Below are 14,869 nucleotides of genomic sequence, written 5' to 3'. Positions count from 1 at the left end.
AACTCATTAGACTCTTCTATTGTACATTATACTACAATGCTTCTCAACACTTGATGCAGGTACATAAATCAAGCTTTTAGATCTTAACTCCATAACAATCATTCTACTTCAATTTTCAACTCTAAGAATTTCTCTTTAAATATTCCCTTCCAACGTTTCATTTGCAAAGGATCCCAGAAGCAGATTAAGATACCTCCCTTCCTGGAAGAACTTCATGTTGGATGGCATTTGCTGATGCAGAGGCAGAAAACTTAGAATCATTAACAAAATAAACAGCAAGTTTTAAAGATAAGACCTTATAAAAAGTATACATCTAAGAATAAAGCAAAAAATACATCTTGACTTTTCAACCCAATCTCCAATATCCTACTCTTTAAAAAGAAACTAACATTTACTTGTACTTGTACACTGACAAGATTTTAGTTTGAAATAGCATGTCATTTGGTGTCCCAAAAGTCTCAGCAGTTTTGAGTTATTAAAGTTTGAAACTGTACTAAGATGTTTGGTACACATTATATAGTTCTGCCAACTTAAAGTCAGTTAAGATATAGTAAACCTGGAAAAGAATGAGTACACAAATACAGTAAATATATGTATTTGAAACTTGTTGAATTAGATATAATCAAAGAATCAAAGATTTAGTGCTCAAAGAAACCTGTCTGGGAGGTCAAATGACTTGCCCCAGGTAATGAGTGTTAACAAAAGTCAGCATTTGAATTCAGATCTTTTGACTCCCAAACCAAAGATATCTAGGTGCATATTATATACCTAGGTAAATGTAAGAAGTATTTCATAAAAAGTTAAAAGGAAGGTAGGGTATCTTCGGGACATCCCTTTAGGAAGACTTCATGAAAGGCACAGTCCTTTAGACAACTGATGTGCATATCAAAAATAAACACTTCCACAGCATGAACCACAGTCCTTGCCAGATATAGCATTTTCCATGTTATCAAATTGTTCTAATTTGAACATTGGATCCCCCAGTTAACTCAAGGGGAAAAAAAGCTGCTTGGTGAAATATTAGTACATTACTCATTATTAATATAGATTATAATATCAATTATTAATCTGACTTTAACTGAGACTTCAGTCTTTCTTGACTGTATTATGTGGGGTTCACCAAATAAAAGTAATGGGCATGATTACCAAAGAGAATAAAAGATTAAAAAATTTAATTTTACTTTTATTTTTATTTCTAATCAGATTACATTTGAATAATTCTAGTTCAAAGGGAATAATGCAGTATAGCTTTTAAATGTTCTGGAAAACGAATACTGTTTTGTTTTTTTAAAACTAAGGGATACTGCGTATTACAAAACATACAATATCATCCACAAGAGGAGGCTTTTGCTTCATCACTCCAATTGCTGACACATTTTAGACACAAATACTCTTTCAACAAAAGAGAAAAAAGCTAGCAGTTTGTGCAGCCTCAGTTTTTTTAGTGCTGAATTAGCCATTAATTTTTTTTTTTAGAATTAAAGATTCCACAATACTAAATTGTGTTTCTTAAACTGACAAGATTTAGCCTTATAATTAACAGAAAATTCTATAAAAAGTGTCAACAATTAAAATATTCTTAACAACAGCCTCAAGCACATGTAGTAATAAGTCCTTCATAAATATTTACTGAATTGAGTTTTTTTCAGCTGAACAAGGCACCTCTTTATTAAAATAACATTTGCTACAATACTTATACTCAAAGTAGTAAAAGCTATTTAAATAGGAAAATTATCCAGGTGACATTTCTTAAAAAAAAAATGCCTATTTTATTTATATGCCACCTAGCCCTAATCAAACCAAAACCAGAGGCATTACAGAAAATGATAAAACTAAAAAGTAATTTCTTTAAGGGTACAAATTGGCTAACACCTATATGGTATTCATACACAATCTAATTTGATCCTTAAAGCAGCATTATTGTGATTAGGCAATATCCATTTTACAGAATTTTACACAAGTTAAACTGAAGTTGAAGTGGGAGAATAAAGTGATGTGCCCAGGGTCAGTGCCTGAGGTATGAACTGAACTCTGGTCTTTCTGACTCTCCCCAAAGACAGCATTGTCAGAATTTTAGTCTTTTCCTTTGTAGCTACCATGTCTAGCAATATATTGCGCATAACTGACATTCAATATTTTACTTCATAAACAAAATCAATAAAAAAATTAAAATCCATTTGCTATTAGGTTTAAGTAAACCAAATCTATCCAAACCCTCTGGGTTTTTTTCCCCCATTTTTTAAGTATCTTAAATTACTTCCTCCTCTAGTAATGGGCTACTCTGATGCCTAATCTTGGCTTAGAAGTGATGCTAGGTTTTCAAAGGCTATGCCAGGGAAGGTAAGCTCTGGCAAGCTAAGCTTCAAGTCATGGGCCATGGGCCTATCGAGGAACTGTGAGTTGTACAAGGATTTTCCCAAATTATTTTCATTGAGGCTCAAGGTTCATCACCAGAAAGTTGACTGATCCAAATTTTTTTGGCCATGGTTAACTCATCAGGACTTTTAAAGTACGCCTTGTAAAGTAGATGAAGTATATATACCACTGAAATCACAAATCTTCTAAAGTCAAATTACTTATTATTTGAGTTATGACTAAATGTGGAACTGACCACAACTAGCTAGTTTAAAAAAAAAATTATGCCACAAATTTGTCACTCAAGAAACTTAACAGTAAAGAAAAATGAAATTGAATTTACCTTTAAAATTTGCAAGATTAGTACAAATTTCTTCACTAGTGAAATCACAAGTGGACCCCAACTTCATGATTAACATAACTTTATTATATACTCTCTTATTCAACATTTTCCAGAACGGATAGTTTTCTTTTAAAAGGTTTAAACATATCTTACCCATATACAAATGTTTAGTTCTAGCTACAATTTTTATTGCTGACTGGGAAAATGTTCCAATTCTTCAAAATATGGCTTTAAAATTTGATTGAGGGGTAGGGGGGAGCTGGGTAGCTCACTGGATTGAGAGCCAGGCTTAGAGATGAAGATCCTAGGTTCAAATCTGGCCTCAGACACTTCCTAGCTGTGTGACCCTGGGCAAGTCACTTGACCCCCATTGCCTACCCTTACCATTCTTCTGCCTAGGGGCCAATACACAGTATTGACTCCAAGATGGAAGGTAAGGGTTTAAATTTTTTTTTTTTGATTTATCATAAAAATCAACCTGATTGTTATATTTTATATTGCAATTAGAAATCTTAAGTACTTCCAAGAATCAAAATTAATCCCAAATAGGAAGCTAAGTATTAATCAAAACAATAACCACGAAGTGAAAAGCCAGATTTCAAAATACATGTGTATATATATGCATAAACATATATATCACTAAACTAGCAGTAATTAGTTATTGGAGAGTTTATTAAGCAATAAAAATATTCAAATAACACAGGAAAATGTATTCATTTGTTGTAAAAATTTCATGTAACTAATAGGAATTCTTCAGGCCTCCTGGGCCAACTCTAAATTACACAAGCAATACTGTTACATACAATTTTCTTCAGATTACACTGGGATATTTGTTTCTGAGGTGGGGGGGGGAATAAATTGCATAAGGCAAGTCTTGTTTTCCAATAAGCCCAGCAACACGGCTACACAGCAATGAAATGAGATGTTTTCAGTCACAGGGAGCAATTTTTCCCCTCAGGAAGCCTGATTCGCATCCCATACTTAACCTATTAAATAAGTGCAAAAAAAAAAACACTTTTTGGACACACTATGGTGTTCAAAAGAAATTCTTTACTACGAGAATATTAAGTTTCCCAAAGGAAAATCCAATGGTTCCTTGAAGTAAAAACTCCTTAAGAGCAAATAAACCTTGAAGATAAAATTTCAGACCATATAACCAGTCCCAGTAAATCACCTTCACTACGCTGTGCTACACTTAAGTGTATAAAACATTATTAATCTTAATGACAGAACATTAAAGCCCTTACCTAGCTCGCAATAAGTTACTTGCTGTTACTGTACTATTGTTAACTAAAGTTAAATTTTTTCTTTTTTTAAAGACCAAATTCCCACCTAAGCTACAAGTAAACTAGGAAAGTATTAGACAATCATTCTAATTCAGAGGTGCATTATATTAACTTCAAGTTCTGCCTAAATCCAAGCTGGGTTTTTGAACTGAGCAAAAGGGTGGAGCCCACTTCTTTTCCTTTGGCTGGGTTAATCAATCCCTCGCTTTAAAAGGGAATGAAGGGGTGTAAGGGCAAGACCCTAAGACACATATTAATCCCATCCAAGGAAAATAGTGGAAGAGGTTGGTTGACTCTCCCACCTACCCCTTTGGGGAAGGTAGTGAGAACAGTGACTACTAGGGTGGGGGTAGGGAGGAAGAGGGTAACCCACACACACACACAACTTGAGAACCGGATTCTTAAAGGCCAACGTTGAGAAAATGCAACCCCTAAACCCAAGAGCTAGTAAATGCTATAGCCCAGGCCCCCTTAGGAGTCCGATCCCCATCCCTTCTCTATCAACCCCACCCCGGGGTGTCTTCAGTGCTCGCCCAGCCCAAGCAATCAAGCCGCCACTCCGAGAGGTCCCCACCCTCCCACCTTACAGGGAGCCCCCTCCGCCTGCTACCCTACATTCCCAATTTCGGGCTCCTAAAGCAGGGCCCCCAAGTTCCGCCCCACCCCGGGGTCCCGTAGGTCCCCGCCCCCGCACGGCCACCAGAGTCCCCCCCCACCCCCGCCCGGGCAGAGGCCGAGTCCAGGTCCCCCGAGAGCGAGGAGACGCGCGGGAGAACGAAGTAAAGGGGAACTTACCCGTCTCCTACCACCACACACTTGATGGCCTGCATCGGGGCGGCTTGCGGGGCTGCCGCGGCTGAGAAGGAAGAGGTGGAGGCGGCGGCTGCCGAGGGTGCCCGGGCGCAGAAGGAAGGACTGACGGACTCCTAGCGGGATGGGCGAATGACAAGGACGGGGAAGACCCAAGAACAGCGGTACGTGGATGGGGGGAGGGGAGACGGGGACCGCAGTCCACGCCGCCTCGCCCCTTAGCCGACTAGAAGCCGATCCCAGGGAGCAGCCACCACCCAAAGCTGGAGGAAAACTGCAGAGAAACAGGAAATGGCCGCTCCACTCACATCCGGCCTCCCCTCCCCCTGCCCCTTACCCGCTGTCGCCGCTGCCGCTCCCTTCTCCCTCCCCATCTGGGCGGGACCAGTTTCTCTCGACTTTCCTTCTCCTTCTCGCTTCCGCTTTTCCCGGCCCGGGCCCCGCCCCCAACTCCAGGTCCCGCTTCGAAAATCCACGGAAACGCTCGCCTCCCGCGCGACTCGACATTCGCGCGCGGCCTCGTTTGGGCGCGGGCGGGGGCGCGCGGCGAACGGGAAAGAGGCTGAGAGTGGGGGGAAAGAAAGAAGACGGAGCCGCCATGTTTGTGCCACTGACCTAGTCAGAACTTGTGCCCCGACAGGACCGCGGTGCTGTAGGAAAAAAAAAGGATGGTTTGCTACCCCATCTCCCTCAATGGTCATTATTGGCCCAACAACCTCATGGCCTTAGGTCTTCCCTGTTTTGTTTTTCTTTTTTGTTTGTTTGTTTCTCACACAAGTCCGGTAATAATGAGAGGGTTGAGGTCAAATGAGTCCGGGTCGAATGACCACCGTCAGCTCATTTAGGAAGGCGAACACGTATTTCTAACAGTCCCAAGCCTTTGGAGTGAGATGCTTGGGATTCACATCTTAGCTCTACCCCCAACTGCCGGGGGTGACCTTATGCAAGTCACTTGAAAACCTCACCACTCTCAGTTTCTTTATCTGTAAAATGAGGAGATTGGACTAGATGGACTTCGAAAAACCATTTCAGCGCCAGACCTCTCTCTGGTCCTTCACAGCTTAGGGGACAAGTAGTTTAACATCCCTTGAGTATTAGCAAAATGGAGAAATGCCTTCCTACATCTGGGGGTTGTGCCTAAGAATATTTAAGATTGTAGAAGTAAGTGTGTTTTGAAAGCCTCACAGTACTGGACAAATGTTGGATAATAAAATGGGGGTGTTGAGAGATGGGCAGAATGCCTGGTACAGTGTGTGAGCACTGGGAAAAAAGGAAGGGGAAAATAAAAAGCAGGCCTTGCTCATGAGGAGTTCACTTTCTGAGTAACATACATTAAGTTCTTCATCTCTGGAAGGCGTTGTATGTGCACTTCTGGCCACCTTTTCCATTACATTTCTATTACAGGTTACAGTTTGATTCACCAGCCTGGTTGGGGGTGTTGGACTAATTAATCACTGCTTCCCATTGCCATTCAGACATCACTCTTACCTCTCCTTTCAGATTCATTAAATCTAAACTTATCACCCAATCAGGATCCTGGTAACTATTACCTGCTGACACACCCCACCTTTCTTCTTCAGTGAATTCAACATCTGCCTATGGGCTTTCCACTTAAACTTCAGCATCATACGAAGGACTTAAATATGCCTATAGATATTTCCTCAAATGCCTGAACTTCCCTATTCCTCAGTCTTAATCATTTTATATTTCTCTCTGCCTTCCCTAAAACTAATTATGACCTTCACTATGACCCCTAATCTTTTTTCTGTTCAGGTATTTCCCAGGCCATCTTCCTTTTTACATCCTCTTGTTGAATCAGTTCAACTCTAAACCATCCTCTTTGCTCAACTCCTTTGCTAAGGGGCCTATCACTGTTCATACTTGGCCAAGCCCCAAATTTGGACCTATCCCACTTCTCTGCTACCTCTACTCTTAGTCATGTATTACCAAATCAAGCTGGAGAAAACTTTGCTAACTGCCTCTACTACTACAAATTTACGTCACATAATTTCAACTAAGCCGTCACTGCATCAAGGCAATCCCTTAACACCTCTCTAATCATTTCACTGTCTCACTTACCACAGTACCTATTTCCAAACCTTTTTAACCCTATTCAAGCTTCCCATGGTACTTTCTCCTCTAACCACAGCTGAGGACCTTGAGTATATTCAAGGAGAGATCCCTCCTCTTTCTTCCTCTTCATCTTAAAACATTCAACCTCTTATCTTACTATGTCTTCCATCCCTGTCTCATTTGAAGAGGTGGCCTTTTCTCACTTTAGAAGGTAGACCTTCTCTTTACCAAAGCAAACTTCTATGATTCCATTCAATTCCATCTTCTCCAGCAGATTGCCTCTTCCATCATCCCGACTTTCTGAATAATCTTCAGTCTCCCATTGTTTATTGGCTGCTTCCACTGTGCCAACATACATGCCAATGTCTCTCCCATTTTTAAAAAAAATATTTTCTTGAACTGACTAACCTTGCTATCTGTTGTCCTATATCTCTCCCTCCTTTTTCCAGGCTAAACTCCTTACTAAGACTGTGTACATCCTCCTTTCTACACCCTGCAAACTGGTTTCCAATCTCATCATTCAACTCAAACTCCTGCTTCCAAAGTTCTAAACGCTTTCCAAATATTTTGGATTTTTCTTAATCTCCATCTTTTTTTGCACTCTCTACAACCTTTGACATTGTCCATCACTCTCTTCTCTCTAGGCTTCCATGACACTTCTCTCCTAGTTCTCATATTTGTTTGACTTTTCCTTCTCAATTTTATTTGCTGGATCTCCCTTCAAGTCACATCCACAATCCATGTATGTCTCCCAAATAGATTTTCTTTTCTCTTTATAGTATCTCACTTCTTAATCTTATCAGCTCTCTTGGATTCAGTTATCTTTATGCAGATGATTTTCATCTATTTATCAAATCCTAACCTCTCTCTTGATCTTTAGTCACATATCACTTACTGCTTAGTGGATGTCTCAGACCAGATAGCAAATATATATGTCTCAAACTCAAAATGTCCAAGACTTAATTAATTATCTTTCTCCAGAACTATCCTTCACCTTTCCAGACAGAAGTGCTGTTAAGGGTATTATCATCTTCCCAATCACTCAGGTTCCCAACTTGGGAGTCATTTTTGACCCCCCCTCCCCACTATTATCCAAGTTGCCAAGTCATTCAAAACACCTCTCCTGTATCCCCTTCTTTTCATTCCCACAGGCACAACCCTGATAAGGCCTTCATAGTATCGCTTGAACCAGGGGTCGGCAACGTATGGCTCTTGAGCCAGATATGGCTCTTTTGAGGGCCAGATATGGCTTTTTCTGCAGGAGCCATAAAGTCAATTTTTTTTCAGGCGCTGTTACAGGAGCGCGCACTGTGCAGCTCTCACGAAATTACATTTTAAAAAATGTGGCATTTATGGCTCTCACGGCCAAAAAGGTTGCTGGCCCCTGACTTGGACTATTACAATAACCTGTTGGTTGGTCTTGCATCATTTCTCCACACTCCAGTCCATCCTCCATTAAGCTGCCAGAGTTATCTTCCTAAATCATGAGGCTGACTGTGTCATCTCTTTACTCAATAGAATCCAATGATTTTCTTATTACCTCTAGAATCAAATAGAGAATCCCTTAGCTTTTAAAGCCCTTCATAACCTGGCTTCTTCTCATCCTTCCAATATTCTTTTTCTGTCCTGAACATAATCCTTCCTTTACTGTCCTGAACATAATCCACAATCCAGCAACAATGGCCTTATTATTATTCATACATGACACCTTATCTCCTTACTCTTTGTCTTTTTACTGGCTGCTCCCTGTGCCTGAGATGTTTCTCTTTGCCTCTGCTTCCTAGCTTTCTTCAAAACTCAGCTCAAATCTCATCTTCTGAAAGGAGTCCTTTCCTAGTCCCTATCAAAGCTAGTACTTTCCCTCTGAGGCGTCTTCCATTTATACTATAGATATTTTGTATGTATATAGTTGTTTTTGTGTTGTCTTCCTAATTAGAATGTGAGCTCATTGAGGACAGACTATACTGGAGGGAATCTGACAAGTAAATACAAAACACTTTGGGCAGTGAGCAAGCACATAACTGAGGGGATCAAGGAAGATTCCATTGAGACTATTGCTCCAGTTAAGCCTTAAAGGAAGGTAGTGAGTCTAAATCAGTGGGGTAAAGAGGGAGTGAATTGGGATTATAATCATTTCACCTCTCCTTCCTTCCCTTAAAAACCTCTACTCTTTATCTCCACTGTGACTTCTCTAACTTGACTATTTAATTCTCTCCCAGGCTAGCTCCCCTGCCTAGTTATTCTCTCTTCTTTTCTCCAACTTGATCCCTTAGTGAACTAATTCAACTCTAAATTGCCCTCTTCTATTGAATCCCTAGTCCTTTTCTCATTTTACTAAATACAATCAGCTAACCCTCAGCTTTAGATCACTCCCACCATTCACTGTTTTCTCTCCTACACACATGCTGCTGCATTAAGGTAGAAAAAAATCACAGGAGTTATATGCTGGGAACTAAGATGGTAAAGAAAAAGACACTCCACTCCCCTGATCCCTACACACACAGAAAATAAATCACCTCAAAACAAATGAAAACAAGGAGGAACACATCTTATTGGGGTAAGAAGAAACTAAGTAGCTCAGGCAGCACAGCATCTATGTGAACCAGTAGAGCTCAGACCAGCTCAACACACTTCTGCTTTGCCAGAGGCAACAAAGCTACACAGTGAAAATGAGCCCAGCCCAAACCAGTCCACACAGATATAGAAGGCATGGAGGGCAGAGGCAGGGACTAACCCAGCCTAAATCACTTGACATAAGCAGCAAAGTCAAAGACCGCAGGAAACTTAATCACACCTGGAAGCTGAGTGCCTGTAGCACCAAAGCAACAGAATAAGGGACAGGTCCAGCCTAACCACTTTGCAAGAGTAACTGATGGCAGAGGGCAGGAACCTATACACTCCCAAGAGGCAGCAGAGAGTCTGAGGCAGCAGAACCCAGAGCAGGGACACTACCCAGCCCAAAGCTACTTGGCAAGGGCAAGGAAGCAACAGAGTTGGGACCAACCCAGCCCATGAAATAACAGGGGAACTAGTGACATGGGGTCCTGAATCTAGCTGGACAAAACAGCTCTAAGTCTCCCCAGAGCAAGTCAGCAGGGCCACCCTCTTGACAGACACATTGTGGGAAATAAAGGCAGACAGCCCTACCTCAAGTACAAAAGAATGCTCTGCAAGCTTAAAGCAGTGCTCCCTCTACTCCAGGAACAGAGAAGAACCAGGAAAAAATAAGTAGGAAAATGAACAAAAGACAAAAAAAAACCCTAATCTTAAAAAGTTACTTTAGTGACAGGGAAGACCAAAATGTGAACTCAAAAGTGGATAACAATGTCAAAAAGGGAACGCATGAAGCCTCAAAGGAAAGTGTGAAAGGATGTCAGGCCTGGAAGAATTTGAAAAGAAGTTTAAAAAATCAAATAAGATAACTGACAGAAAAACAACAGAAGAGAAATTCACTGAAGAAATCAACTTCCTAAACATAAGAAAAGACCAAAAGGAAATGGAGGCAAAAAAAATTTGAAGAAAACGCTTTTAAAGAGTAGGATTGGCCACATGGAAAAAGAAAAACTCAAAGAAGAAAACATCCTAGAAATTAGAATTAGACAAATAGAAGTTAATGAATCTCTAAGACATTGGGAAACAATAAGAGAAAATCAAAAGAATGAAAAAAGAAAACTAAAAGACTTCCCTGGAAAAAATTATTGACTTGAAAAATAGATTCAGGAGAGATCATGTCTTTTTTATTTTTTATTTTTCCATGGTTATATGATTCATTTTCTCTCCCTCTCCTCTTTTCTGCTCCCTCCTGGAGCTAACAAGGAATTCCATTGGGTTATATATGTGTTATCACTTGATACCTATTTCTATATTATTCATTTTTGTAATAGAGTAATTTTTTAAAACCAAAACCCCAAATTATATACCCATATAAACAAGTGATGAATCATATGCTTTTCTTCTGCTTTTTACTCCCATAGTTCTTTCTCTCTAGGTGGATAGCATTCTTTCTCATATGTCCCCCACGGTTGTCCAGGATCATTGCATTGCTATTAGTAGCAAAGTCAGTTACATTTGATCATTCCACAATGTTTCAGTTTCTGTGTACAATGTTCTCCTGGTTCTGCTCATTTCACTCTACCTCGGTTCAAGGAGGTCTTTCCAGTTCATATAGGAATCTAGCAGTTCATCATTCCTTAGAGCAATAATATTCCATTACCAGCATACACCACAATTTGTTCAGCCATTCCCCAATCGAGGGACACCCCCTCATTTTCCAATTCTTTGCCCCCACGAAGAGCATGGCTATGAATTATTTTGTACAACCCTTTTTTATCTATTTGGGGTACAAAACCTAGTAGTGGTATTGTTGGATCAAAGAGCAAGCATTCTTTTAAAGCCCTTTGGGCATAAGCCAGGAGAGATAATCTAAGAATCATCAGAATACCTGAAAACTATTAGCAAAAAAAGAGCTTGGACAACGTATTACAAGAAATCATCAGAGATAATTGTCCTATCATCCTTGACTAAGAGGGGAAAATAGAAATTGAAAAATTGATTACCTCCTGAAAGAGTCTACAAAATAAAATCTCCCAGGATATAGCCAAATTCCAGACCTTCCAGGTCAAGGAAAAAGTACTACAAGCATCCAGAAGGAAACAATTCAAATATAATGGAGCCATAGTCAATAGTTATTACACAAGGCTGAGGAGCTACATTAAAAGACCAAAAAGGCATGGAATAGCATATTCCAAGAGGCAACCTAGGACTAAACCAAGAATCACATACCCAACAAAACAGCATAATCCTACAAGGGGAAATAAAATTGACATTTAATGAAATAGAGGAATTTCAGACTTTTCTGTCCAAAAGCCAGTGCTAAAAGAAAATTCAATCAGCAAATTCAATACTCATAAGAAGCATAAAAAGGTAAAGTGAACTTTAAAGTAAAACTTAAGGGTTTCAATAAGATTGAATTGAGTACAGGTTTTTCTGGGTTAAGATGGCGGCAGAGTAAAAAGCAGCTCTTAACCTCTCCTGACCAAAACACACAAAACTCCTCAAGGGGACATAAAAACAAGTCCAGAGGAACAGAGGAACCCCACAACAGGGTGCAGTGTGGAAGGTACGTGGAATCGAGGCATTTCCATGCTATAAAGGGGTGAAACAGCTCTCACTAAATCGCTGGCTGAGCAACCACGCCACCCCCACCCCCTCCACACACAACACCTATAGCGCTGAAGCCAGCTAAAAAGAAATAGAGCAAGTTTGGGGCACCCATTGAGTCATTGGCAGCTCCGGGGCCTGTTCCTGAGAGCAGCAAGATTTGGGACCCCAATAAGCCAAAGAACACACGCGAAATCTGAGCGCGGGAGCCGAGCACAGGAGCGGCAGAGGCGTGGGTGGAGGCAGACATAGCCACAAGCTAAAGCTCTGAAACCCTGAGTGGGGAACCAGCGTAGACGGGTATACGACTGTGGAAGCAGCGCCCTGAGACTTGTAAAGGAACCTCTGGCAGAGGATCAAGCAAGGGGGTCCACCAGGGGACTTGACCATGGAAAAAACCAGAACTCAGACCTCAGGAGCCAAAAGACCGCAGACAGACCCCAAGCGCGAGGATAAACCTGAGAAGCTGCTGGGCTAATGATGGCTACCCAGACTCAGGAAGTTCAGAAGAGAAAGATTAACAACAAGAAAAAGAAGTCTTTAACACTCGACAACTTTTACACAGAGAAAATCCAGACAACCGAGCAAATAGAGGGGGAAAACAAACAAGCATCCAGACCCTCCTCAAATAAGGAAAATGGGCCACAAGCTATGGAAGAGTTCAAAACTGAGATTCTGAGGAAGATGGAAGAGATCTGGCAAGAAAATAACAGTTTAAAAGGTAGAATCTTGCAATTGGAAAATGAGGCACAGAAATCAAATGAACTGATAAGCAAAGTGAACCAGATTGAAAAAGAAAACCAAAAGATCATAGCTGAAAACGAAAAGTTTAGAGCTGAAAACGAAAAGTTTAGAGCCGAAAACCAGTCCCTAAAGGCTAGAATTGAGCAATTAGAAGCTAATGATCTCTCAAGACAACAAGAACAAATAAAACAACGTCAAAAGACTGAAAAAATAGAAGGAAATATGAAATATCTCAATGAGAGAGTGACAGACCAAGAAAACCAGTCTAGAAGAGACAATTTGAGAATCATTGGACTTCCAGAAAAACCAGAAATTAATAGAAACCTGGACTCCATTCTAACAGAAATTATTCAGCAAAATTGCCCTGAAGTCCTACAACAAGAGGGCAATATAGACATTGAAAGGATTCATAGAACACCCACTACATTCGATCCAGAGAAGAAAATGCCCAGAAATATAATTGCGAAATTCAAGAGCTTTCAAGCAAAAGAAAAAATCTTACAAAAAGCCAGAAAGAGACAATTCAAATATCAAGGAGCACCAATCAGGATCACACAGGATCTGGCAGCCTCCACGATAAAAGACCGCAAGGCTTGGAATATGATATTCAGAAAGGCAAGAGAGCTGGGCCTGCAACCACAGATCAACTACCCATCAAAATTGACTATATATTTCCAGGGGAAAGTATGGGCATTCAGCAAAATTGAAGAATTCCAAGTATTTGCACAGAAAAGACCAGGGCTAAATGGAAAGTTTGATATCCAACCACAAAAATCGAGAGAAACATGAAAAGGTAAATAAGAAACAGAGGGGAAAGAAAGAAAACTTATAATTTTTAAATATGCCTTTTAAGGGCCTCAGTGAGATCTAATTATCTGTATTCCTATGTAGAGAAATGTTATGTATAATTCTCTGTAGTGAACTCTATTCACTATTATAGTATCCACTATTATAGTAATCAGAAGAATAATTCACAGGGTGAGGGGAGAACACTAAATAATCTAAAATGACATGGGGGATGGGAAAGAGGGGATGAATAGCAGGGGACACCAAGAGAAACTTGAGTGAATAAGAAAAATAGGATATTCTATTACACACAAAGAGGGTATGGGAAGGAGAGGGGACAAATACTATTATAAGAAGGAGAGGAAGAGAGCATTAAGAGGTAATAATCAAACCTTACTCTCAGTGTAATCAACCAGGAGAGGGAAGAGTAGCTATACTATCCATTGGGACATAAAACTCTTATCTAACCCTTCTGAGAAAGCCAGAAGGGATAAATTAAGGGAAACAGGGGAGTGGGGAGGTCAAAAAAAGGGAGGGGAGAAGAAGGGGGAGGGAATTCATAAGGCCCTTAAAAACAAAAAGGGGGGGCAAATAAGGGAGGGGATAGAAAGGGAAGTTAGTCTAGGGAGGGGATAAGGGATAGGGTCTTAATAGCAAACCACTGGTTTTAAAGGAAATAGTTTAAGGAGAAGGGGTAGGAATAGGAGAGGAAACAATAATGTCAGCAAATGCACAACTGATGATTATAACTCTGAATGTGAATGGGATGAACTCGCCCATAAAACGGAAGCAAATAGCAGAGTGGATTAGAAACCAAAATCCTACCATATGTTGTCTACAAGAAACACATATGAGGCGGGTGGACATACACAAGTTTAAGGTTCAGGGCTTGAGCAAAATCTTTTGGGCATCAAATGAGAAAAAGAAGGCAGGAGTGGCTATTATGATTTCTGACAAAGCCAAAGTAAAAATAGATATGATTAAAAAAGACAGGGAAGGTCATTACATCCTGATTAAAGGCAGTATAAACAATGAGGAAATAACACTGCTCTATATATATGCACCAAGTGGCATAGCATACAAATTCATAAAGGAGAAACTGGTAGAGCTCTAGAAGGAAATAGATAGTAAAACCATACTAGTGGGAGATCTAAATATTCTTCTGTCAGATCTAGATAAATCAAACCAAAAAATAAATAAGAAAGAGGTAAGAGAGGTGAATGAAGTCCTAGAAAAATTAGATTTAATTGATATGTGGAGAAAAATAAATAGGGACAAAAAGGAATACACCTTGTTTTCAGCTGCATATGGC

The 14,869-nt window shown here is 40.2% G+C and overlaps 1 protein-coding gene across 2 annotated transcripts in view; it reads right to left on the bottom strand.

Moving 5' to 3' along the window:
• Nucleotides 1-5,084, bottom strand: part of RAC1 (Rac family small GTPase 1) — a 75,928-nt gene extending 70,844 nt beyond the window's left edge. For both annotated transcript variants that reach the window (XM_044660209.1, XM_044660215.1), the window contains exon 1: nt 4,780-5,084. In XM_044660209.1, the coding sequence (XP_044516144.1) occupies nt 4,780-4,814 (35 nt within the window). In that variant the 5' untranslated portion in view covers nt 4,815-5,084. The remainder of the gene's footprint in view (nt 1-4,779) is intronic.
• Between the last annotated feature and the right edge of the window lie 9,785 nt (nt 5,085-14,869).

The sequence above is a fragment of the Gracilinanus agilis genome, chromosome 1 (genome assembly GCF_016433145.1).
Source record: "Gracilinanus agilis isolate LMUSP501 chromosome 1, AgileGrace, whole genome shotgun sequence".
NCBI classification, from domain to species: domain Eukaryota; kingdom Metazoa; phylum Chordata; class Mammalia; order Didelphimorphia; family Didelphidae; genus Gracilinanus; species Gracilinanus agilis.
This window is presented reverse-complemented; position numbering and strand designations above follow the sequence as displayed.